This window comes from Lampetra fluviatilis, chromosome 22 (genome assembly GCF_964198595.1).
Source record: "Lampetra fluviatilis chromosome 22, kcLamFluv1.1, whole genome shotgun sequence".
Lineage (NCBI taxonomy): Eukaryota > Metazoa > Chordata > Hyperoartia > Petromyzontiformes > Petromyzontidae > Lampetra > Lampetra fluviatilis.
This window is the reverse complement of record NC_136296.1, coordinates 5,591,334-5,616,367: the sequence shown is the minus strand read 5'-3', so window position 1 is coordinate 5,616,367 and position 25,034 is coordinate 5,591,334. Positions and strand designations below refer to the sequence as shown.

Genomic DNA, 25,034 nt, shown 5'->3' with positions numbered 1-25,034 from the left:
ATCATTTGTGGTCAGATCGCTTCTGAAAAAGAGCTATAGAGCTCAGTGGGTCGGGCAAAATAAAAATTGTTTCTAGTTTATGGAATGGAAAACCACTTTGATTTTCAACACTGCGCTTACCTTTTGCCTAATGTCACTCCCACTGAGTTGCCGCTAGAACATTGATTCTCCATTGCCCATTCTTTTAAACCTTAATGTCAGCGTAAAAAAATCCATTAAATAATTCTCCCCTCGTGGCCTCGACGCACGTCCGTCGTGCTTATAACATTTCTGGGCGGAGCCGCTGCCAAAGAGTGGGGGGGGGGCAGAGAGTGCTGAATGTGAACGAGCATGGCCAGCAGCACCGACCGTTGTTATTATTATCATCATCATTGTTCGCTTGCAAGTGCCTCACGGCTGCTGCATCCGCTCTGTTGTCCTAGACCTCGCCTACACAGCCCGTGCCAAAGTCCTCCGTCTGGAACGCCGGCCACAACGCGGAGAGGACGCCAGCTCCCGGCAGTGCCCCCAAAGGATCGAGGTGACCACAAACCGGATTCTTATCTCCCCCGACATGACGTGCTCCCCGCATAGGTTCTCGTGGCTGTTGCCCCACAACCTCCCGAGTTCGAATACTGCTAATGGCCAACACCGGTGAGGATTACCTGAACTGGTCCTGGGCCTCCCCTAGGTCGACTCAGCCTCAAACAAGTACTTGGTGCGGTGTGTAAACATCACCACATGGAGGATAAAGGCAGCCGGGCGTGGTGTTGGCAACCCACCCGTTCGTGTATTGTGCCGGCCTTCAGAGGTGCTCGCTAACAGCACTTGCCCCAACAGTCTGTTCAGGCTATACGGGGGATCTTTGTCTTTTTGCCCTATGGCTTTGCCGATTTGATTCACTTGCATTGTTCGGCATAATGTCTGAAGTTTCGCCATGGTGTACAATGAGCGTCTCGCTGGGCGGGGGGCGTGGGGGGGGTTACGTTCGTGCAAGGAAGAATAGCGTTCCGACGTTTCGCTCCACTCGTGTGTAACGTATGTTTAACTTCTTTCACACGGTACATGGCCAATTGTGCTAATCAGAGGTGACTTTCTGGGAGCGTCTTCACCTGCTCCAAAGCTTGTGGAGCGAAACGTCGGACACTGTGGCCGAGCGATGAGTGGTGTAACCTGAAAACATGTCGGCGAGCTGTATCTTGACGTACGCAGTTTAACAATCATCAGTCGGCTAAGAATGGTCTCTTCGCGCTGGCAAATGTTCCGTTTTGCGTGAGCTGCTGTGTGTGTGTCTGTGCTTCCTGCAGCCACGCTGGAAGTGGAGGAGAGAACCAAGCAGATGAAGCTGAGCCTCAGCAAATACAAGCAGTCAGCCGGGTCAGGGTCCAGCCAAGAACTGGAGAGAGACGTCTACTCCAAGGTGAGGGCAGGATGGACTTATTGTTACAGCCATCAGCTTCATTGTTACAGCCGTCAGCTATCATTGTTACAGTCATCAGCTGTAGTGTTACAGTCATCAGCTGTAGTGTTACAGTCATCAGCTGCAGTGTTACAACCATCAGCTGTAGTGTTACAGCCATCAGCTGTAGTGTTACACCATCAGCTGTAGTGTTACAGTCATCAGCTGTAGTGTTACAGCCATCAGCTGAAGTGTTACAGCCACCAGCTATAGTGTTACAGTCACCAGCTGTAGTGTTACAGCCATCAGCTTAAGTGTTACAGCCACCAGCTGAAGTGTTACAGCCATCAGCTGAAGTGTTACAGCCATCAGCTGAAGTGTTACAGCCATCAGCTGAAGTGTTACAGCCACCAGCTTAAGTGTTACAGCCATCAGCTGAAGTGTTACAGTCATCAGCTGTAGTGTTACACCATCAGTTGAAGTGTTACACCATCAGCTGTAGTGTTACACCATCAGCTGTAGTGTTACAGCCACCAGCTGTAGTGTTACAGTCATCAGCTGAAGTGTTACAGTCATCAGCTGTAGTGTTACACCATCAGCTGAAGTGTTACACCATCAGCTGAAGTGTTACAGCCATCAGCTGTAGTGTTACAGCCACCAGCTGTAGTGTTACAGCCACCAGCTGTAGTGTTACAGCCATCAGCTGAAGTGTTACAGCCACCAGCTGAAGTGTTACAGCCACCAGCTGTAGTGTTACAGCCACCAGCTGTAGTGTTACAGCCATCAGCTGAAGTGTTACAGCCACCAGCTGAAGTGTTACAGTCACCAGCTGTAGTGTTACAGCCATCAGCTGTAGTGTTACAGCCATCAGCTGAAGTGTTACAGCCACCAGCTGTAGTGTTACAGCCATCAGCTGAAGTGTTACAGCCATCAGCTGAAGTGTTACAGCCATCAGCTGAAGTGTTACACCATCAGCTGTAGTGTTACAGTCATCAGCTGTAGTGTTACAGCCATCAGCTGTAGTGTTACACCATCAGCTGAAGTGTTACAGCCATCAGCTGAAGTGTTACAGCCACCAGCTGTAGTGTTACAGTCACCAGCTGTAGTGTTACACCATCAGCTGAAGTGTTACAGTCATCAGCTGAAGTGTTACAGTCATCAGCTGTAGTGTTACACCATCAGCTGAAGTGTTACACCATCAGCTGTAGTGTTACACCATCAGCTGTAGTGTTACAGCCACCAGCTGTAGTGTTACAGTCATCAGCTGAAGTGTTACAGTCATCAGCTGTAGTGTTACACCATCAGCTGAAGTGTTACACCATCAGCTGTAGTGTTACACCATCAGCTGTAGTGTTACAGCCACCAGCTGTAGTGTTACAGTCATCAGCTGAAGTGTTACAGTCATCAGCTGTAGTGTTACAGTCATCAGCTGAAGTGTTACAGTCATCAGCTGAAGTGTTACAGTCATCAGCTGAAGTGTTACACCATCAGCTGAAGTGTTACAGCCATCAGCTGAAGTGTTACAGCCATCAGCTGTAGTGTTACAGCCATCAGGTTTATTGTTTTAGTCATCCACGATCAATTGACTGCCAGATGAAGGCCTCCCCAAGTCCCTGCCAGCTCGGGACCCTGTGATCTCACAATATCCTTAGCATGTGCACATGAGCTGGTTACATCGCTCTATCTCCACTCCGGATGGAATTTCGTTATTCTTTACACTGGGTAATATTCGATGAATTGTCATGATTTGTGATCATGATTTGATTTAGGAATGCTTTTTTTATTTTATGGTGCCCAGCATCATCTCTAATGGATACAGGGGTCAGTTGAGCTAATGTTGTCTAGAATATCATCATAATCTGCAATCTTTCTATCAACCCCCAACTGGATGAAGGCTTCCACATGCCATGTTGATCATGATGGGTTCTTAGCCATATGTCACTACCCTGGTCAGCATGGATTGGTGAAGGGATATCACTCACCACTGATGTTAACCATCGGCGGGAATTGAACTAATCAAATTTCAGTGCCACTAATCCTTGTGCCAGAATGAGAGGATCCATACGATGTATGCGAATCGAAAGCAATTGACTCTCACAACCGTACGAGTGTTAACGATTAATTTTTTTTTATCCGTGGAGCAATTAATTGGTATGATTTTAATATTTCCCTATATTAAGGGACCAGTCTATCCATGATCCTGCTGAGGATGAACCCGATCGTGGAGACGGGGTGATAACATTAACTCTCAACTGACTGTGAATCTAGTAAGCTAAGTGCAGCAGCACCGACCAAGGTTTACAATGAGTATCATATTTGCATGCACACAATGGTAACCCAATGGTATGTTCATTGGGCAAGTGATGTTAGTGAGCACCTATTAGTGCTGGCATGGCATGCGACGGTGTGGTGAGGCTTGCACCAAACCTCCCCAACCACCTTAGTCTCTCCAGTGACACCATATTGTATCACGCATAAATTACAAACACCAACCACTTTCATCATGACATATGCCATTCAGCAGATATGTCTACAGAGCACCGAAAGATTGGCGTGATTAATGTGTCTCAATTGCAAGGCAATGTTAACGATAATGGTGGAGAGTTGACATGACTTGTGCCTGTGCATCATTGCCAATTTGCGCCAAGTATTCATATGAAACTCAAGTTGCAGTCCTGCAATTGCTTACTCATGCCACTGCTGGCACAAGAGCCTTCACTCGATGGAGCTCCGAGGGTACTTTGGCCTACTCTTCCATGCTGGCCAGACATCTTGGAAGAGATGGGAGTACCCACACTTTCTCCCCACCACATGCGGCCTGCTGATTGGCTAACTGTGGTTGTACCTATTTACACGCCGGGGTGGACAGGGGCGGGAGTACGAACCAGGGAGCTCTGGATTGCAAGTCGAGTGTGCTGACCATTACATCACGAGAGCATCCTCATATGTAACCAGTCACGGTTAAAATGTTCAATTAAAATCTAACTAATTGGATTTAAAACATTTGTATTTCAGTAGGATCCCGTTACGGAGCACGAACCGAGATGTGAGTGGAGCAGGTACAGAAACTTTGCGGACATTGGTCTCAAACTCTGTGCTCTTTAACTTTGAGGGGGGAGGAGATTGGGCTCGCTGCCCCACCAAGCGGGGACCGCGAGCAGACTACATGTACTTTTATGTAGAGAGGGGAAGGTGAGGGGAAGAACAACTAAAGTATGAAAGTCGAGGGAGTGGGGAGAAAGAAGGGAGAGAGGGGGTGGGGGAGAGCTGTATGGGGGCTAAATGGACATTTTAAAGTGCGTTGTGATCAATGCACGTGGAATTGCGACTTTGTTGTGATTGTCAGTCAGGTGCAGCCCTTAGTTTCACCCAAGTGAGAGCATCTGTGAGACTCTGCATTCACTTTTTAAAGCATGACAAAAGCAATTTCCCAACAAGAAAACATCTAAAATATCAACAAATATAAGAAAATAAAAGTGACTAACAGAGATTAATGTTCTTACAAACTTTATTTTTTTTTCAGTCTGGAATTATCTGGATTTGCCACATCCATCTGGACTTAGTTTGTCTTTATGATATTGTGCTATCGTAAGATTGTAGAAACACAGGGGTACAACGGTATAGGTTCGTTACAATAGGTGCACTCTAATACTCGTAACTTATATTGGTAACCTCTACTCCAAGCCAGCCTGGCAGCTTTAGAGTGGGAAATGAAGCCCTTAGTTGTGTGCGTTGTGGCCTTAATGATTCAGATGCTCTTGTCAGAGTCTGTATATGTCTAGAAGCAAACACCTACAACGAATAAAATAATAGTTGGCGCTATTGCAGTTATATGTGCCGATTGTGTCTGCTCCGCCGCAGACTACGAGCATAGAATTCAGTTGCAGTGTGGAATGTTTCATGGGTGTTTAAAGTTCATGAGTTTGTTTACTCTTTTATTCTTCCTTGTTTGTTTCCTTTGGGATTGCCAATTATTACACGAGAGCGACTCCAGCCATTAAAAGTGAGCTAGAATTATCGAATCAAGCAGGACACGCTAATGGCTTTAAAACACGAGTAAAGAAAGCCTTGTCTGTGATAAGTAGGGATAAAAATCGATAGTGGAAGACTCAAATGGAGGTGGCCTGATTCGTTCAAAATTGCGCGGAGAATATGGGAATTCGCTGAAATGGCCCCAGGTTTGGTTAAAAAATTATGCAGAAAGTTAGAATTACCAGTAAGCAAATGTAGTTCTCCACACTGATGAGAAATTGTCCCTTTGATGGGTTCATTGTGATGGGAAAGGTTGTGGGGGATTCTATGTATGTTGAAATTATTTCGCACCGTACGTAACCAACCGTGCTCAAAGGTGGTACGGAGTTAAGTTCATCGTGTTGAGTGAACGCCAAAATTCGTCTCAAGGGTGCAGCCCCGATTTAATTGCTCGCTCGTGCCACTGCTGGAAGAAGGGCTTCAAATGAGTTCACTGTGGTGGTTGTGGGCTCGATTGGTAGGTCGCGTTGTGGTGGGGTAAAGTGTGGGTACTGCCATCTTCTCCACGGATAATACGCACGAGGATTGTAAAGGGTGTGAAAGACGTTCAATATACATACAAATACCACTGGGGATGAGAGGAAAGAGAGTTCATTTATTAGCATTTAATTTGAGTGTCCTTCAATTCACCTGAGAAGAAGTTTTCCCCCCTTTTTTCTGGCAACAAAAGACATCCATTGAGAACAATCTGCAAGGTAGGCCTGGGTTACTCGCAAAAGTACCTATTTCTCTCACTGATGCAGTATTAGCCTTGCCAACAGTCTTAAATCAAGTGAGTAGTTCAGAAACGTCTCACAGAACACGCTGGGTGCAGGGAATGTAATCATCCACGCGATGAAAAGTGGCAAATGGAAAGTTCACCATATACAAGTAAGCTGTTAATCGGCCTCATGTCTGGGGATTAATTATTTTAACTACATATGCTTACGTTGCAATTAGGAGGGAATTTGCAAATCCACCCAATGACGTCCTCCCTCAAACCAGGAATAGGGCCAACCAGTGCACGATGATGTGGTATGCAGTGTCTCGAACAAAGACGGTTACTGCATCGCGCGCTTTCGGATGTGCTTCTGTGGCCGCCTGGAACGTTCCGGCTTCTGATATCTGGAAGCCACTGGAGATATTCACTTTAAATCTAGAATGAAACCGCATTTCTTTAGAACTGTTTTTTGTGTTTAGTTTGTTGTCCTTCCCCCGCACCTGCAATTAGCATGGTTGGTTATTTACAGTATATACTTACATAAAGTCGAGGTGGAATGGTATTCAATATTAATTTGTCTTCTCTAGAACTTGATTAATCGTATGTGGGTTGTTGATGGCAGAAAACCCTTTCCTAAAGACAGCTTGTTTGCCCTCCCAATGCCCTTTGTAAACAATTTATATCTATGTCTGAAAGGGAGAATAATGCGTGTGTAATTCTTCATGTCAGTTGTTGCACTTAATGTGCAAAGATCGCATGTTATGAATGTTGTCATGCACTATTCACTGCATTTATTGCGACTGTGATCCTTTATTTGAATCAACGAATATACGCATTGTTTTGTGCCTATAGACTGCGATTTCAACTTAGTCTTCCAACTGCGTCGTCGAGCAAGCTTGCCACGGTGCTATTTGGTTCCATGTACAATAGCAGGTGAATGCATTTGAACTCTGGCCACCGCGGAAAGTGGATGGGTGGCTCAGCACTTTTTGTCGTGTTTCATTTGTTGACCTTCCCCTGCACGGAAGAAGATCAAAACATGTAAGAGTTCCAATGCATCCTTTGTCTCGTGACCACGAGCGCCGATGGCACGCGTGGGACAAAACTGGGGCCAAAGGCAACACGTATTCACGTTTTGCATACAACTCGTAAAATAACCGTGGCAATCCGCGTGTGTCGCAGTACCGGCCCCGCCACCAGCGCAGTGCCGACAACGTGTCCACCAAGTCGTCGGACAGCGACGTGAGCGACGTGTCGGGCGTCTCCCGGACGAGCAGCACGAGCTACATGTCCGTGCAGTCGGAGAGGATCCGTGGCAGCAAGAAGATCAGGTGAGGCAAGGGGTTAGCATGCTGGGGCGAGCCCCCTCCTCCCCCCTCCCCCCAACCACGGTGCCGCCAGATTTGCCCATGGGAAGGGTGGGTTCTTCTGCCAGCGCGGGGGGGGGGGGGCGGGGGTCGGCAACCAAAAATAACAATGAGGGACATTGTTTGTTCGAATTCGGTAAAAAAAAAACTCAACATTTCAAGAGCTGCAGTGCCGTGCGAATGTGAAACGGTGGTCCTTCATGAATAACGGTCACGAAGCAGTTCCTTAAAGAGCCGCATGTGGCTCCAGAGCCGCAGGTTGCCGACCCCTGTGCCAGCATATGCATCATGACGAGCAGCTTCAAAGATTCGCTCGTTTATGGAAGCCATGCGATGGCCTCAGGTGAGGTCGAATGGTTTTCTGCTGTGCCCCTACTGAACTTGTGAATTTAGCAGTGGTCCACAATGACCGTTTGATAGTGACAGTGGTTTCACGGTCGAATTTGTGAAGATGGCAGTGGTTCACAGTGTAGTGAGTTTTTCAGTGTTTCACAATGGCGTTTGTGAAGGCGGAAGTGATTTACAGTGGTTTAGTCTGCGTCCTCCCACAGTGCAGATCAGGTGAGGCAGGGGTTAATTTGGTGAGGAGACGCTCTCCCCAAAGTCCCGCTTGACTCACCACATTTAAGGGAGCTTTGCTCTCTCTGGGCTTGGCACACGGGAGACGTGTCAGCATGTGTTGGCATTTCAGATGCTCAGCCATTGCCACCCTGCAGCCTGCTCTCTCTATAGCTTGGAAGCCAGAGCTGGATTGGGTATGGCTAACCACTCAGATTGGCAGCCGCTGTGAGAATTACCACATTGTTGTGTTTGAGTAGTAGGGAATTTTCACATTTTCGCTGGCGTTAAGCCACTGGAGCAACGTAGCGTTGGGGGAGATATTGTAAACTAAAAGTAAACTTTTTTTTATTTGATCAGATAGGACCCACTGAGCTATATGGCATTTTTTTTAGAAGCGACCTGGCCACAACTGATAGCTCAACGACGTGGCTTATGTGGAAATGTATAGGAGTCAAATACTCTCAACGCATGTTTCTAAATGTGAAGGGAAAAAATGGAGGATCTGGAGAATAATCCATGCGACCACGAGGAGAACATGCAACTCCAAATATACAGGCATCTTTGTTGGGATCAAACCCACGACCTCCTGTATACCAGGCGAGGTAGTTAACATCTCGCTTCCTTGTGAGATCAGAGCTGCTGCCTTGTGAATGAAACACCACGTTGTGGTCTTTGGCTGTGGCTCTTATGCTTTGCTGTATATGCAGCAAAGCAGCAAATAAGTATGAAAACCCAGCACATTTGTCAATAACACTGCCCTAAAAGAATAAAACCACATATAGGCGGCATTTAGCACGATTTTTCTTATTCATATCAGATGTCTGCAACTTCGCCTATTAATTGTTTTCAATCCTATTTCAGAGCAGTGTTATCTACATTATTACGTGTGTGCTTGTGCACAACTGCCCATGCAGTCTCGCAAAAATGTTCGCATCAATTGAGATTTTGTTTTAGCAGTATTATGCATTGAGGCGTTGGATGTTCTCTTTGATTCTAGATTTGAAGCGTTCGTGACTGCAAGGATTCATATTCTTAGGTTTTTTTTTTTTCGGTAAAGTCACGTAGGTAAAACATTAAAATTAATGAAAGTAAAATAATTTTAATGTTTTACCTACGTGACTTTACCGAAAAAAAAAAAACCTAAGAATATGTTCTCTTTGAGCACGAAATGTATCCCTGCGGCAATGCCTCTTTCTAAACTGAATTTTCGAGCCTGGTCGAACCACAGCATTCCCGTAGATGCCTCAGCATTACTTCCTCAGCCCTTCGGCGTTAACGTTGAACCAACATAATCCCAACCGTAACCTCATTTCGGCCCTGTGCACTATTGCATAATTTGGCTTATGTATTCGTCTCCTGTTCATTAGACGTGTCCTTTGTACGTGCATATAATCTAAATACAGTATTCCCTCGCTATTCACGAACTTGCTATCCACGATTTTGGCTCTCCACGAATCGCATCTGGAACTCCATATGGCTGCATCGAGACAGAGAGAGAAAAAGATAATGTGATGTGAGAAAGTGATGAAATCAAGTGATGAGAGATAACACGTATTTACATATTTACTGGAGGTAATTAATTAAAAAGATACGTTCTCCTATCATTATCTACAAAATGTGCTATTCAGGAGCATATCTGGAACGTATCCCTCGTGAATAACAAGTGAATACTGTGTATACCAATCTAATGCTTATGCCACATATCCCTCATACATGCATAGCATCTAAATAAGAAAGAACAATTACAATTGCGAATAATTATTTTCAACACTAAAGCAATCCACTGCTGTATGAAGGCCTCTCAAAACCGTTTTGGTCATGGGGGTTGTTTGACCATACTTCACCACACTGGTGACCAGTGTGGGATAGCAATGAGGGGGCCTAGGACCGGTTCAGATCATGCTTGACACCGATGTCCGGGAATATAAGATAGTCGTTTGGGTTCATACCGCATTAACCACTGCCCCTCGGCTCCACCCAAATAATACACTTAGCCCCTTGGTTTCATAGCGTGCTAACCACTGCCCAACGCTACACCCAAATCAAACGAAATATTTGTGATAAGTTATGCCATGCGTTGTGATGGCAGAGCTCCAGCATGACGATGTCCCATGTGAGAGGAAAACCGATGCACAAGAGGGAGTAACTCCAAATTCTAGAGAGAGTAAAATAATCGACTTGCTGTGCTGCATAGTACACGCTATCTTGAGGCCCTGTAGGTAAGTCTCACCACAAACAACATCTGCTCGAGTCATCAATCGCACCTCTAAAGTCCTGAATTACCGGCGTGCGTTCACACGCATGTCATGTCCTATTGTATGGACATTATTGCTTTATCCTAGATTATTGCTGAACAATCTACTTCCCCGTTGGTTAACAAAAAAGATCCATTGCTTTGTCGAAATTCCTCAAAAGTGGCCGATTCCTAAAAAAAAAATATTACGTCTGCAAACGCAGCACATTCACCTCACTATGTCTCTCCAGGTCAGGGAATAAAACAAGTAATTGCATTTCAGATGTACACCCCTGGGAGAATGTTTAAAGCTAATAAATAACCACCCCCTCCCCTCCACGTTGGTCTCCAGACGTCACCTTGCAGCGCTCGCTCGCTATGTCCCTCCTCTCCGAGCGCTCAAGGAGCCGTTTGTCGCCCACAACCCAAGTTGAGCACGAGCGCCATGATTGATGAGGCCTGCATCCGTGAATGTTCATTTCCACCCATTAACAACATCCATCGGGAGCAGCGGTTGTGGCATGCGGCCGAACTCATTTGCGAATTATTTACGGGCTCCCGTAAGGTCCGCTTAAAACTTTTGAACGTCAGATGCTGTGGATTGGAACTGCACAGTTAGATGCAATGTCCCAGGGGAAGCAACGTTATTCATTTAGAACATGTTCATGGTGAACACGTCCACTAGGCGCATGGGATTTCCAACCCCATCCCACCGAGTTCATTTATTCATGAATTAGCCACGTGTATGTTGGTGGACATCCCATGCATTACAAACCTTTCTGGCTTGCCGTGGAATTTGAGGTGAGGGTCACGGGTTAACACCCTCAGCCTAACACTTCGGTTGTTTTAATTCAGGAGGTCCCACTGACATTGTTTTAAAGAGGCTTTCGCAGGCACTTCAGACTTTGACATATAGTGCTTACATTGTCACATGCACACAGAAAAAAAGAAAACCTGTGATAGAAATGTATGTGTGCGATATGGCAACTCAACGTATACTGGCTGTCCAGTTGAAGCAGGTTCAACTAAAGCAATTCAGTTCTGCCTCGGAGTTGACTACGGGACATGCGCTTAGTTTGATTGGGCAACTTTTATCGGTTGTTCCGTGGATGATCGCGATAACACGTGGACTCTTTCGGCACTAAAGCTATACAATCATTTCCGTAGACATCAAAACGCGAGCAGTATCTTCAGACGTTGCCAAGACGTTGTCAAAAATTATTACAGGTAGGAATTTGGTTATGTTTGTAATAGACCATTTTAAGGTAAAAATATATTTAATTTATCTCAGTAAATACATGTAAAACAGTATGAGTAAAAAGATACCGGATTTTTTTACTTAGAGGGACAGATACATTCACGAGATGAATTGTCTTTATTTTGTTATATTCTCTCTAACGACACTAATGAGTGTGTGGATGTTATATAAATTTGAGTGAAACTGGGAGCCTGATGCAGGATTTGTTCGTGATTTTCAAATGCAAAAAAAACATCTGAAAAATCAGGCTTAGATACGACATTTCAGACGATCCGAATATTGTCTTTTTGCTTTAGATTGATCCAGAAACTGGTAATGATGTCACCAAATCGACGCCATTTCCCCATACCCTGTCAACCCCTTATCAGTGCCCTGGCTTATTACAGGCAAATTCCAACCTTATTGGTCACCCCGTGCCTTGATAAATCTCAACTTTCATCCTACAAAGTCTCATCACAAGGTAGAAACACAAAAATGTAAATTTTTTCGTGTTAAACTAAATTTTCCCTGTACAAGAATACAGGGATACCATATGGGTTGACAGGTATGCTTATGCGCTTGTCCTCGCTAAAAGTGGAGTCAGGTGGCATTGGGTGACGTCACTTACGTGAGCGCAAATGCATTTTACGTGGGTACACATAATGAATAAGTATTCCACAATCCGAAGAAGGAATCAAACTTGTACAAAAATCTTAAATGTTGAAATCTGAAACTCATCCCTGTCTATATAATGGCCTTCGTGAAAGTCTATCTGGAAAAGTGCAGTAGAGTAGGGCAAGCATTTCCTATACTGCTACGTTATTTAATCAAATTCTACACCATTGCAAACGGTATCTATTTTTAAACATGCCAGTGCATTGCATTTATTTTTTCGGCAATTTAAACTTGTCTGCTCAGATTTGCCGTAGCTCACTGTGCATGGATTTGCATAGCCTGTGAGGCTGACATGTCTTTGAAGTACTTTGTAGCTAAGGCTTTATGCCTAAACTAAAAAAACATACACTTTACATTTTTAATGTGAAATTGGAAGCACTTTTGAAGTTCACACATTTTTACAGCACTCAGACGAGAATGGGTTGCATATGGAATCCGTTAAAACTTTGATAGACAACATTAAAAAAGGAGTCCAATAAAATTAATGTTGCACGTATAACGTATTGCCTGTTTGCAGTTAGTCCTTGTTTTATATGGGCGAGGTGATAGCGGCTGCGGTTGCTTAGATGCTGACATGGACACGTTTTTTAGAGGCTAGGGCTGAGTCGGGGCATTGTGTCTGAACAGAGTTTTTTTTTTATCACCCATGGGTTAACAGCCACTTGGGTGCGTGTCGTTAATGTGATAAACTGGCCCAGGCCAAGAAAAGGGGTGATTCAAGCCAGCGCAGGCCACATAAACCCAGTCTGGGTTTTGTCACTTTTGTGGTCGAACTTCTGCATGATTTATAATGGACTATGCAAATATAAGTAGTTGAGATACTTGTGTATGTATAGTTTATATGCATGTATAGTTTATACATACATACATACAAATACGCAGATGCATGTATCACAGTATACGATTGTGTCTGAAGGAGAAATATTTTAAGATCTGTGGTTGATGGTAGACTCAAACTCAGATTTTATTTCAGCTGGTAAAGCCCCATTGAGCTAAGCAGCTTTATTACGAGAACGACCACAGCCCAATACTAAACTAGACAATTTTTTTTTATTTCATATGGTAAGACCCACTGAGTTATAAATATATTTTTTCAGAAATGACCTGGCCACAAATGACAGCTCAACAAAGTGGCTTAACATGTGGAACTTTATAGCAGCCAAATACTCTAAACAAATTCTAGATTTGAAGCTATTATTAATATTTCTATTATTTCTATTATTTTTATCATTTATTTTTAATTTTTTACCTACGTGACTTTACCGAAAAAACCTAAGAGTACTCTAAACAAATGTTTCTGAATGTCGAGGGAAAACACCGGAGGACCTGGGGAAAAACAGCATGACCACGGGGAGAGAGACATGCAACCTCCAAATATTTAGGAGTCAGGGATAAAACCCACGACCTCCTGCATGCCAGGCAGGGGAGTTGACATTTCGTAACCACGGCGCTGCTGCTAAATACAATCGGCAGTGGTGACAGTTTCAGGGCATCGCAGGGTTGGAATGTGCAAACTAACAAGAGCAAAAAGAACAATAAACAGTCGAGAAACCTTTCCTAAAGCCAGATTGCTCACGTAGTTGTTGGCCTGTAAAATTGTCCATTGTTCAGTTCCCAATAATCGTTCACGAACAATTTACCAGATTAACTTAGAAAATACATGCGATTTTGCCCGACCTTTGCAGGTTACGAATAGGCATTCACTCGGTGGAAATTCATGCAGTCATCTCAGTTCTCAAAAAACGAGGACTAAACATTCAAATAAAATCTGATTACAATACTGGCACAGCTATATTGAGACGTGTTCTTGTTAGGTGGGGAGTCGCACAAGGAGATACGCTTTTACCAAGGCTATTCGCAGTTTTCTGAAAATTAAATTGCAAAAATAAAGGCGTACATATACATACCTGTCAACCACTTACCTTATTACAGACCAATTCAGACCGTATTGGTTACCCCGTGCCCTTATATATCTCAACGTTCATCCTACAAAGTCCCATCACAAGGGAAAAACACAAACAAATAGAAAGAAAAACATTTTTGCCCGTATTGAAACGGCTGTACTCCATATGGACCTGAAAACTCAATTTCTCTGTACAAGCATACGGGTTGATATGTATGAATATGATGGATGCACTTTATAAATACACCTGTAAAGTGGGGCTTAATCAGTTTATATTGGACGCTGTGATATATGACTAAGAAACATGGACATTGAAAAGGAAAATGGAACATAAGCTGAAGAGTGTGCCGAGCAGCAAGGGGATGTCCATGCCATTGTACACTGAGAAACACGTGGATTAGAGAGCACAGAAACATGTTAAAGACATCATATCGACTGTACAGAAAATGTAACGTCTCCTTGATATACCCACCTCTCCACGTGAAAAGTATATTTTTGCAAAACCCCCGTCGTCTCAACGGCATTCTGGGAGTGAATAATTTCAGCAACATTGATTCAGAACGAGTCAATTGCGTGCCGATTTCAACCAACAGTTTCTCATCAGCAGAGTCAGGCTTGCTTGAATCAGTGCTGCTGAGCTGCCAGACGTTAAAAAGGCAAGGTTTGTTTTGCTTGAATACAAAGCCGCGACCCTCACCAGGACAAGCGGATTGAGACATGAATGAACGAACGAACAAGTAGGTTGGCTTGACAAGGACATGTCGTCAGAAGGGATGATGACTGGTGCTCAGAGACTAACAACGGATTGGCAGCCGAAAAAGAGAAATTCCATGAGAGGATGTCCACTACGGAAATGGAGCGATGGAACCGGGTCACGTGAAGACGCTGGATGGAGTGATGCATTCCGAGACCATGAGAGATGGTGATGAATTGGCCTGATTTTTTGTACTTTTTGAGATAAATCTAAAAATCGGGAACACATCCCCCAATCAAATTGACTTATGAGAATGAAAACTGAACTGCGGTAAAGCTACAACTAATATGATAATGGCAGTATTATATTGGTTTCACCAAAACGTATATGTAACCTTCTTAACATGACACCTTCAACTGTAAGTAGATATATCACATCCGTTGCTCATGATGATGGTTAGAAACCTAGATTATTGGTTCTTTCGGTAAAGAAACCTGTGAGTCTACTAACGAAACATAGTCCTGTAAGTGTACACTTATGATTAATATTTACACTAAGCGAAACATCGCCAACCTCTTAGTCAAATGGCTTTTCATATCAATATTTACCATTCCAAAAAATTCAAGACGATAAACTTGAACTTGGCGTGTGCCCTTAGCGCGACCATAGTTGGCTGCGTAAGTCAAAGCATGCGCTTTAGGCAAGAGCCCACTGGACCATTCTGTGATGCGTTCAAGCACGAGTGTGCAGTGGCCTTCTACGCTTGTCCAATATACCGTCTGGTTAATATAATCGTTACAATTTTGTTCAGCTTTATCTGTGTTGGTTATTAGAGCCGACATAAAAAAAACGCGGTCATTATTACGATGCTTGTTTAAACGCTTTATCGATTCCGACAATTCCAAAATTGTAAGAAGAAAAAAACCACATTGTGACCCTACCGAGGAATTTTTTTACAAGTCTTGTAACGGTCAGCAAATGCTGGCCAATTGTCGGCAGGAGGCTTTGTGGTCACACCGCAAGGCGGCTTCGGCGACCAGTGGACTGGGAGGAAAGGGAATACAAAAAAGAAAGCGTCTTCGGTGAAACCGTCGCGATCAGATTATTATTTCCGCGCAGCAGAGCTGACGTGGACACGGTAGGAGCGGCGCACCGAGAGAAAGTGCGACGGTCGCCCCAATCGCCAGAAGCGCGGCGCAGCGTGACCACTTCACTTATTTATTTGCTCATTCTCACCCTTATTTATTTCATTCGACGGCTCGGTCCGTGCCGCTCGGTTGGGCTCAGCTCAGTGTCCGCGCGCGCACGATCGGTGGGGGAGGGAAGGGGGGCTTCGTTTCATCCCCTTGATCACACCAGTTCCATGGTCTCGCGGTGTAAGGATGGCAGCGAAAACGGAGGGTGAGTGCGATTTGAAGGAATGTCCCGTAGAGCTGCACAAGTCGCTGTCTCGGATATGGTAAGATTGCCTCTTTCGTGTTTTGCTCTTCTCGAATTGGCGATGGTTTGGTTTGTCTTTGAGTTTGTGATCGGATGAGAAAAGTGCATTTGCCCATATTTTCACTGGTTTAGTGATAGCACTAAAATGACAGGACATGTACTGTTCAGCTGTGAAGTTCTGATGTGTTATACAGATCAGGATGGTTCATTATCTTGCGTATGATTCATGTGGACAAATTAAGTGAATGCATGCTATATTTTCTGCAAAATACAGGATATATACTTTTTTTTTTACTCAAGCAATTAATGTACTGCAGTTAGAGTTAAACTTTTATGATTTTTGATGACATTAATTATGAAATTTGTTGATTAGTTATTGCATTACTTCGTTGAATTATTGCCGCATGCCTTTTTTAGTAATGCAAATGATCATCTGCTCTCGTAAACGACGTACGCATTTTATTTTCCATACTAGCTCCACTTTGCGCAAGCGAATTTCACATTTCACCGTTGTCCATTCGCTACGCATGCGCGCCCTTGCCCCGTCGCTCCATTTGGGGCAAACGACGTCGCAAACCTCTCGTCGTCATCGTCATTGTTGTTGTTGTCTTCTCCTCTTCCGCAAAACTCCCCCCCCAACCCTCCACCCCCCCCCCCTTTCCCCCGCCGCTAACTCAGCTCGGCCTTTCTGAGAGAGGCGCTGTGCCTCGAGTCGCACCCGCATGCGCGCCTTAAGGAAACGAGCCGAGCGGAGCGAGAGCGCCGCCCCGAGCCCCGCATGGTCCCCCGCACCCGCCGCGACGCCTCCCCTCCCGTCTGCCGTGCATGCGCCGCCCTTGCCCCACCCTGCCGCCTCGACCCCCCCTCCCGCCGCCGGCACCGCCGCTCGTCCCCTATCCGCCCCACCGCCGTCGCCGTTGTCCACCGTCCCCACAGCCGCTGCTGCTGCTGCTCGCCCGGCCGCGCGGTGGCGGCGTGCGAGGGCGACTCCGGCGGCAGCGGCGGCGCTGCCGTTCCGTGCCGCGCCGCCGCCGTGTCGACGCCGGAGGGCGGTCGCTGCGTGCGGTGCGGCAGGGTGGCCAGGGACTGCTGCGCCACCGTGTCGCATGTGCTCTCAAAGTTCATATGCTGCAAATATCCAGAGTAGCCCGGGGTTCGTGATTTATTTTATGAAACTCGGGCTAATTTAAATGCTAAAGAAACAAATTCTCCCGGGGGGGGGGGGGGGGGGGGGATGGTTACTCTCTTCCCAGGCACTTTAATTATTACATATATCGAGATGCGTAAATGAAATACATTTATGAGGCCAGGCGGTGCTTTCAGTAGAGTTTTTGGCTCACAATCGGAATGTGGTGAGTTCAGTACTCGGTTTCTCATCCCTCTGGGGCTTATAAAACGAGTACCGCTATGTGGAAATCGACTGTAGTTGTCCAATGGAGAGATACCGTGGAATTTCCACTGCTGGCTGAGGGCCAGCTACAGAAATGAGCACTGACCCATTGCTCGTTTGAGTATGGAGACACTTTAGCTATCTGGCATAGTCAAATCACAATGTCTGCATGCTTAAACATACTCACGCCATTGCTGGCAGATGGGCCTCCATTAGAGTGTGCTCTAAAGTGTCTCTAGAGGGTATTTGGCCTATTCTTCCACGTTGGCCATAAGTCTGGGTGGGAGTACCCACACTTTACCCCACCATGCCTGACCTGGCGATCGAATATTTAGTATCTGTGTATGAGATATATGTTTTAATTAAAGTCCTTGGGAAGAGGACAAAGCGTCATTTTGGTTTCATGTCTTAGTTTAAAATTATGATTAATCTAACATATGTTCATAATTTTTTACACACACTTTATATACATGTTCACTGATTTGTGCTTCAAACTCCTAAAATTGTCGTGTTTTCTGTGATGCTTATCCATTTTTTTCACGAACACAAACACCGTTTTTATCTCAGGACATTGTGCACCTTGCCAACGGTCAGCGAGTTGTTGGATCAGCAAAGTTTCAGAGTTACGTGAACGATCATAACATGTACATTCTGGCCGCCGGGGATGGCAAATCACTTCATGAAGGTTGACCAAAGTCTGGCAACAATTGGCCTGTTAACTGCCCCTGCTGAACAGTTCCACGTAACTTGGGCTGGCCATGGCAGAGGGTGCAATGTCTGATTCCAGTGATGGACGTGCATTAGGGCTGCATGAGTTCAATTAAACCGTGTTTAATCATTATCCAAATAAAAAAAATGTTTATGAAAAAAGCATACACAAGCCTTGATAACTGTGTCACATGCATTCATCTTGATAATTTTTTAAACACATTTACAGTATACAACCAAATCAATGTATGGCCAAAGAAGTCAGCCGCTCAGCAGGCTTTAAGCCTGGTTATTACGTGGATGGGTGATCACAATCATGAGAGCTTGCCAGGTATTGTAGGAATTGGCTTTGACGAGGACAATTTGTGTATGTACCGTGAGTTGAACTTTCATGGCACCGTACGTAGCCAATCGTGCCAATCGTAGGTGCGGGGGAAGAACATCAACCTAGACACAAACAAGCAGTTCTAAAGAAATTAGTTTTAAATTTTGTTTTAAAAGTGCACGGCTCCAGTGGCTTCCTAATATCGGAAAGAAGAGCTGTTCCAGACGGCCGCAGAAGCGCATCCAAAAATGCACGATGCAGTGACCCTCTTTGTTTGATGGTTAGTCAAAAAAATACGACGATTCTTGAGTGGTTACCCCTTCGTTCATACAGAGGTGGATTTTCTCTTTAGAATCATAATCTTTATAGTGGATAAATCCGATGAGCTTGAAGCTCTTTTTCACAGATGTCCAGTGAAGGCTGGTCTCATTAAACATCCTAATTGAAAGATTATTCTGGTGCAAATAATGACCTCACTCAAACACACGTTGCAATTGATCAATTCTTAAATGATATAGAGCTTGTCTGTGTATGTTTACATTTGTAATAGATTGAATACATATGGCACAATGAAAATTGAATTACATAATTTATTATTTATTGTTTGGAAACATAAATTACTTATGTGAACGCTTTAGGATATATGATATGTTATGTTGATCGTGAAACAGTCAGCCCTAATGTGCAGCATACATATATACAAATATAAATGTGAAGCTATTGGTCAAATGTCGCATGTGCTTGTGTCTTTTATAAATTATTTTTGCACGTGTTTTTTTATATAATTGTATGTACATTTAACTTTTCTAATTGCTACATGTGTTTGTGTGATTTTTTTCTGCTTGTGTGAATTTCATTTTTCAAATTACGATATGTAATGTATTTGTTTGATTTGTTTTCTGCTTGATTTACTATTAAGTGTGAGATTATCTTATAACATTGTCCTTATTGCATGTATAAATATTTTCAATAATTGTGTTTGCATTGCATGTGCCACGATTCAATTTAGTTTGAAGCCTTCGCTTTTGATTAATTAATATTACTTACTTGTGTATGAAACTGTCTATAAGTAATCGTAATGTTGTGAATATTGCATGACCTGTACAAATGTGCGATTACAAATGGCAAGCTGTCATTTTGTTCAAAAGAATTATCGTAATGAATCGGTGGATGATAAGCCCAGTGACACAAATATCTTAATGATAACAAAGTCAAGGTGGTCTCTGTTTCTCAATCAAATGAGCATGGGGCGGTGCTCATCTCATGTTTACAGCCCTGATTAAGTGGTGACAATTCCACATTGCTGTGGCGGGGGTGAGTACATCCATAGGAAACCCATTAATGACGGACTTAAGTGGTACTTATTCATTTGACCATGGAGGGATGAAGCGTTGAACAGTGAATGGTATTTGAACTTGACTGTGAGTGTTTTCAACATTGCACCGCCTGGAGCAGTGGTTAAACTAAACTTTTTTTTTACACCACGGAGGGCCCACTGAGCTTTATAGCTCTTTTTTAGAAGTGACATGGCTACAATTTATAGCTCAATAAAGTGGCTTATCATGTGGACATGTATAGCAACCAAATACTCTAAACGCATGTTAATTCTAAATGAGGAGGCAAAAACCAGAGGACCTAGAGAAAACATCAACGCGACCATGGGGAGAGAGACATGCAAACTCCAATTATACAGGCGTCAGGGTCAGGATCGAACCCATGCCCTCATGTATACCAGGCGAGGTAATTAACATTTCGCCAGTGTGGTATCCTAAATGTGGATAGACAGAGGAGGGGTGTAACAGTGCTGCGTCGATTCAAAAACCAACATTGATTCTTAAGCTCACGGTAAATGCAAATAATTGCGTATGTAAGTATATGCTTTTTCTTTTTATTCGTGAATGTTGTATTTAACTACAGGAGCAAAATAATTAAATGGATGTCACCAGTTCACATGCAGTATTGCCTTAACGTTTAGTCCGCATACAGTCAATCACATTCTGAAAAATACCACTGATTTCAAGTCCCCATTGAAAGTGTGGGAAGAGGAGGGGGGGAATGTTAGAAAGCAAACAGAGAAGAGATTGTATTAAACTGCAAAAGACATGTTAAGGAAGAGACGAGATATAAAATGAGGAGATGCTAAACAAACGATCAAATACGCGGAACTCTTTTAACTCTGTAACATGAAGAGGAGAAGAAATTGTGAAAGTAATGAGAGATTGCAACACGAACATTTATTGAAGATATACTGTATCATGGGGAGCAATTGGAGCATGAGAGCAGGAAAAGGAAAGTCGATGATTGCCAAATAATAAAGGGTTGACCCCTCGGGAGAAAAATGGAACCATAACTCATGATAGAGATGTAATCTAAAATTTAGTGGAGAAATTGTATGCACACCTCTAGCAAAAACAAATTTCATATATCCTAGGACTCAAAACATATCTCAGCTGAAGAGGAGGTTTCAGGTGTCACGCTTAAAGAATTAAGCTCTGCCTTTCAGATAGCTCCTGGACCAGGCAGGACAACTGTAGACAATGTCAAAGGTTTGGGGACCAGTTGTTGGAGCGCAAGTATTAGACCTATTTATAAAATGTTTGAACAGGATTGACTTACCTCGATAATTAAATGATACCCCAATCATCTGATAAAATATACATTATATTCAAATCATTTAAATAACTGCAGACTCATTAACAAACTAAACTATTGTTTTTTTTTATTTTACCAGGTAAGGCCCACAGCTATATAGCTATTTTACAGAAGCGACCGGGCCCCAAATCATAGCTCAACGAAGTGGAAATTTCTAAACGCATATTTCTAAATATGGAGGGAAAAATCGGAGGACCTGGAGAAAAAGCCACGCGACTACGGGGAGAACTTGCAAACTCCAAATATACAGGCGTCAGGATTGAAATGGAACCCACGACCTCCTGTCTACCAGGCGAGGCAGTTAACATCTTACCACCGCAGCACCCAGCATGAACCCTTTTTTGCAGATATATAAATTGTTCACGACGATCCGACAGTTAAGAGCTAAACTAATTACGTAGAGACCTACCAACCATGTGAGGAATCTGACTCTAGAAAAGGGTTCTCCACTGTAGACTACATGTCATCGGATTAGGGAAACAACTACTGGTCATCGGAGGACATTAAAAATTAAATTCTCATCAGGTCCTGCGGTGTTCAGTGCAGTCTCTAACCTTCATTGACTATATTTCTGGCCTCACTATTTAAGTGCTATGAAGAAGGGCCATTTCCTGAAACGTTGCCTATTACATAGTTTTATTTTGGGCCACAATGTTATTCATGATTGTATTGCGTGTTTTATTTGCAAATACAGTACATTCGTAAAAAAAAACACATTCAACTGCATCCCTTGTAAAAATAAACTTTGCTAAGTAACAATGAGGTAGCCTGACAGCAGCCATGGTTAAAATTATTTCTTCAATTTGTTTTCAATTATCTTTTAAGGGCGGTGAATTTTATTATTTTGGAATATAATAATGCTATTTCTCTTATTGGGAGGCCAGAATTTTATGTATATTAAATGGGTTATTTAGTTTTTTTGTATAAATATTCGAAATAATACAACACGGTCCAGCACACTCCAGCATACACGCATGTATACGTATTGGGTGGAGGTATTGAGGGTACGCCAGTGGCTTTCATTACAAATCCAATTTGCTAAAAATGCAGGACTCGCTAAAAATGTAGCACTTAAAAAACGAGCGACTTAGAGTTCCCTGCATGTTAAATGCCTAGAAAATGCGGGGTACAATGGTACTGCCAAGGTAAATTGTACCAGTTTAATTGAGGCAGGACACACTCGAGCTATTCTCAGGCCCAGTGCACCGTGCGATCATTAAATTGCATTAAACAATCGCTAAGATTACGAAATTAATTACTTCCTTGCAAACACTATACATATATTTGTTATTGCTTAAGAATGAATGTTAATTAAGGGACCGATGTAAATGAGAAAAATCATACGTGGTATTTTAAATTAGACACTGTTAATGCTGTGATATTACGCATTATATTGTTTGAATATTAAAAAAGTAAGCAGATCAAGGTGCAACCCTGCAATTGCTCGCTCACGTCACTGCGGGCAGAAGAGCCTCCCCTTAGGAGCTTTTATGCTGGTCAGAGATTTTGGAAAAGGTGGGAGTTCCACACATTACCCCACCATACATGAGCCTCAGTGGCGGCTGGTGATATTTATTTTTGGGGGGGCGCATTTTTTTTATTTTATTGAGGGGGGCAAATAAATATAAAGCAGTACCAAAAACCATTTTGACTACTTGAATATAAATTTTGATGATCTTTATTTACATTTCAGACCAAAAGAAGTACCAAAAAACATGTTTCCTACTTGAACATAAATGTTTCTCTTTTATATACATTTCAGACCAAAGTACCAAAAAGCATGTTTCCTACTTGAACATAAAAACGTTAGTTTCATGCTATTATCAATATGGCTGCGGCTACTTTCATGACGTTTGCATTTGTCAGAGAGATGTTTGAGGTCTCTTACCCCCGTCGTTGTCCACAAAACTTCAGTGCCGACACTTTGAAATAAAAGACAGGGAAAACAAAAAAGAGAATTGCTAACATCACATCCAGCCAGCCACCTCCGTTTCTCATAACAAGCGCGGGTGAAGCTTCGTGTGTAGCTTCGTCCTCTGTCACTGGCCTGCTGCTGGATTTGTAAATCGGGTTGGTCCGGTCCGAGATCCTTTATCTTTTTTATTTCTTCCAGCAAAAGCCTTGTGAAAGGGTTTTTTTGTAAATAAATTACAGAATTTAGATGAACTGCTGCCATTGTTTACACAAAAAATTTGATCAGCCTAGCAAGTGTCGAAGTGGTGTCGCCTGCGCACTCGCAGTAGTGGCCCAGAGCGTAAATTTGAATGACAGGTGACGAGAACCAATCAGATTGGATAAAATAACATGTATCCAATTCTGATTGGCCAGGGACGCAACGACTTGCGCCCCGAGGAGAATCTTTAAGAAACCAATTAGAGACCAGCTTCAGGTCACATGCTGTCCGAAAATTTAAAGTCTCACATAGACATCCATTTGTCCGGCGCCCCGCATGAAACACATTGAAAAACATAGAAAATAGTTGACCGATTAAAGCCAGTTTTTATTAAATGCTGATGCTTTTCTTACTACCAGCCGGCACATCGTATGAAAAAAATATTTTATTTATGTATTTTTATATAATTTTTGTATATGTATATTCTTGAATCTTGATGGGGGCGGCGCCCCTGCGCCCTCTATTGACGAGCCGCCACTGATGAGCCTGCTGATCGACTAATTGTGGTGCACTTATTTATACTGCTGGGTGGGTAGAGACCGGGGGATTTCAGAAGTTGGCACCATAGATTTACTACTATTTTTATTTTACCAGGTAAGGCCCACTGAGCTATATAGCTCTTTTTCAGAAGCGACCTGGCCACGAATGATAGCTCAACAAAATGTCTTATTGTAATTTCTAGCAGCCAAATACTCGAAACACTTGTTTATGAATGTGAAGGGAAAAAAACCGGAGGATCCGGATATATATTAAAAAAAGTGACCACGGGGAGATATAGACATTCAAACTTCAAATATACAGGTGTCAGGGTCAGGATCGAACCCACGTCATGTATACTAGGCGAGGTAGTGAACATCTCGCCACCGTGGCACCCTGCAGCGCCGGGCATTTTATTCAAATTGATGACCTCTGGGTTGCAAGCCCAGTTTGCTAATCATTATACCATGGCAGCAATAAACAATTAACATATATCCGTACTGCCCTTTATCAAACCAACTAACGGAATGCAGCATGGGGTAAGACAACAGCTCTCAATATAATTCTCCTGGAATCCAGTTAATGTCAAACTGACACGGGATCGAAAGTCCAAGTGCCTGCTCACCCAAGTAAGAGATGCTTTACGTTTGCCAACAATCCGAAGGATATACATCACTAGCTTTATAGCATTCATTTCAGTCGCAGCCCATTCCCCAACGACAACCATAACACAATAGTTTGTTTTCACTTTGGCTCAATTTCAACTCTAAGAATTAATACATGTTGGTTTTGTCTGCAAATCAACATTTCGAGGGTATGTGAGAAAATGTCCCCGAGTGTGGGGGTGAAAGACACCACTTCATGGGATCTTGGAAGTACCGTATTTTCCCGCATATAGCCCGCATATGCATATAACCCGCAGACGCATATACCCCGCCAAAATTAGCGTTTTGTGTAAAAAAAATCAAATAACCTGCACCTCCATATACCCCGCAGGATCTTGTTTTGTTTGTAAAAAGTGGTATACCCCGCGGGTTATATGCGGGAAGAAACGGTAGTGCTGTGACAACTCCTGCCAGCCGTTCTCTA

At 43.4% G+C, this 25,034-nt stretch overlaps 1 protein-coding gene across 11 annotated transcripts in view; it reads left to right on the top strand.

The window, feature by feature from the left end:
• The window catches only part of LOC144938461 (regulating synaptic membrane exocytosis protein 2-like), a 267,561-nt gene that overhangs the window by 224,653 nt on the left and 17,874 nt on the right, over window positions 1–25,034 (top strand). For 10 of the 11 annotated variants that reach the window (XM_078866297.1, XM_078866289.1, XM_078866291.1 and 7 more), the window contains 3 exons: window positions 423–520; window positions 1,287–1,399; window positions 7,293–7,441. In XM_078866297.1, the coding sequence (XP_078722423.1) occupies window positions 423–520; window positions 1,287–1,399; window positions 7,293–7,441 (360 nt within the window). Of the gene's footprint in view, window positions 1–422; window positions 521–1,286; window positions 1,400–7,292; window positions 7,442–16,065; window positions 16,240–25,034 lie in introns of those variants that run through there. The other variant, XM_078866296.1, reaches the window with a different exon arrangement.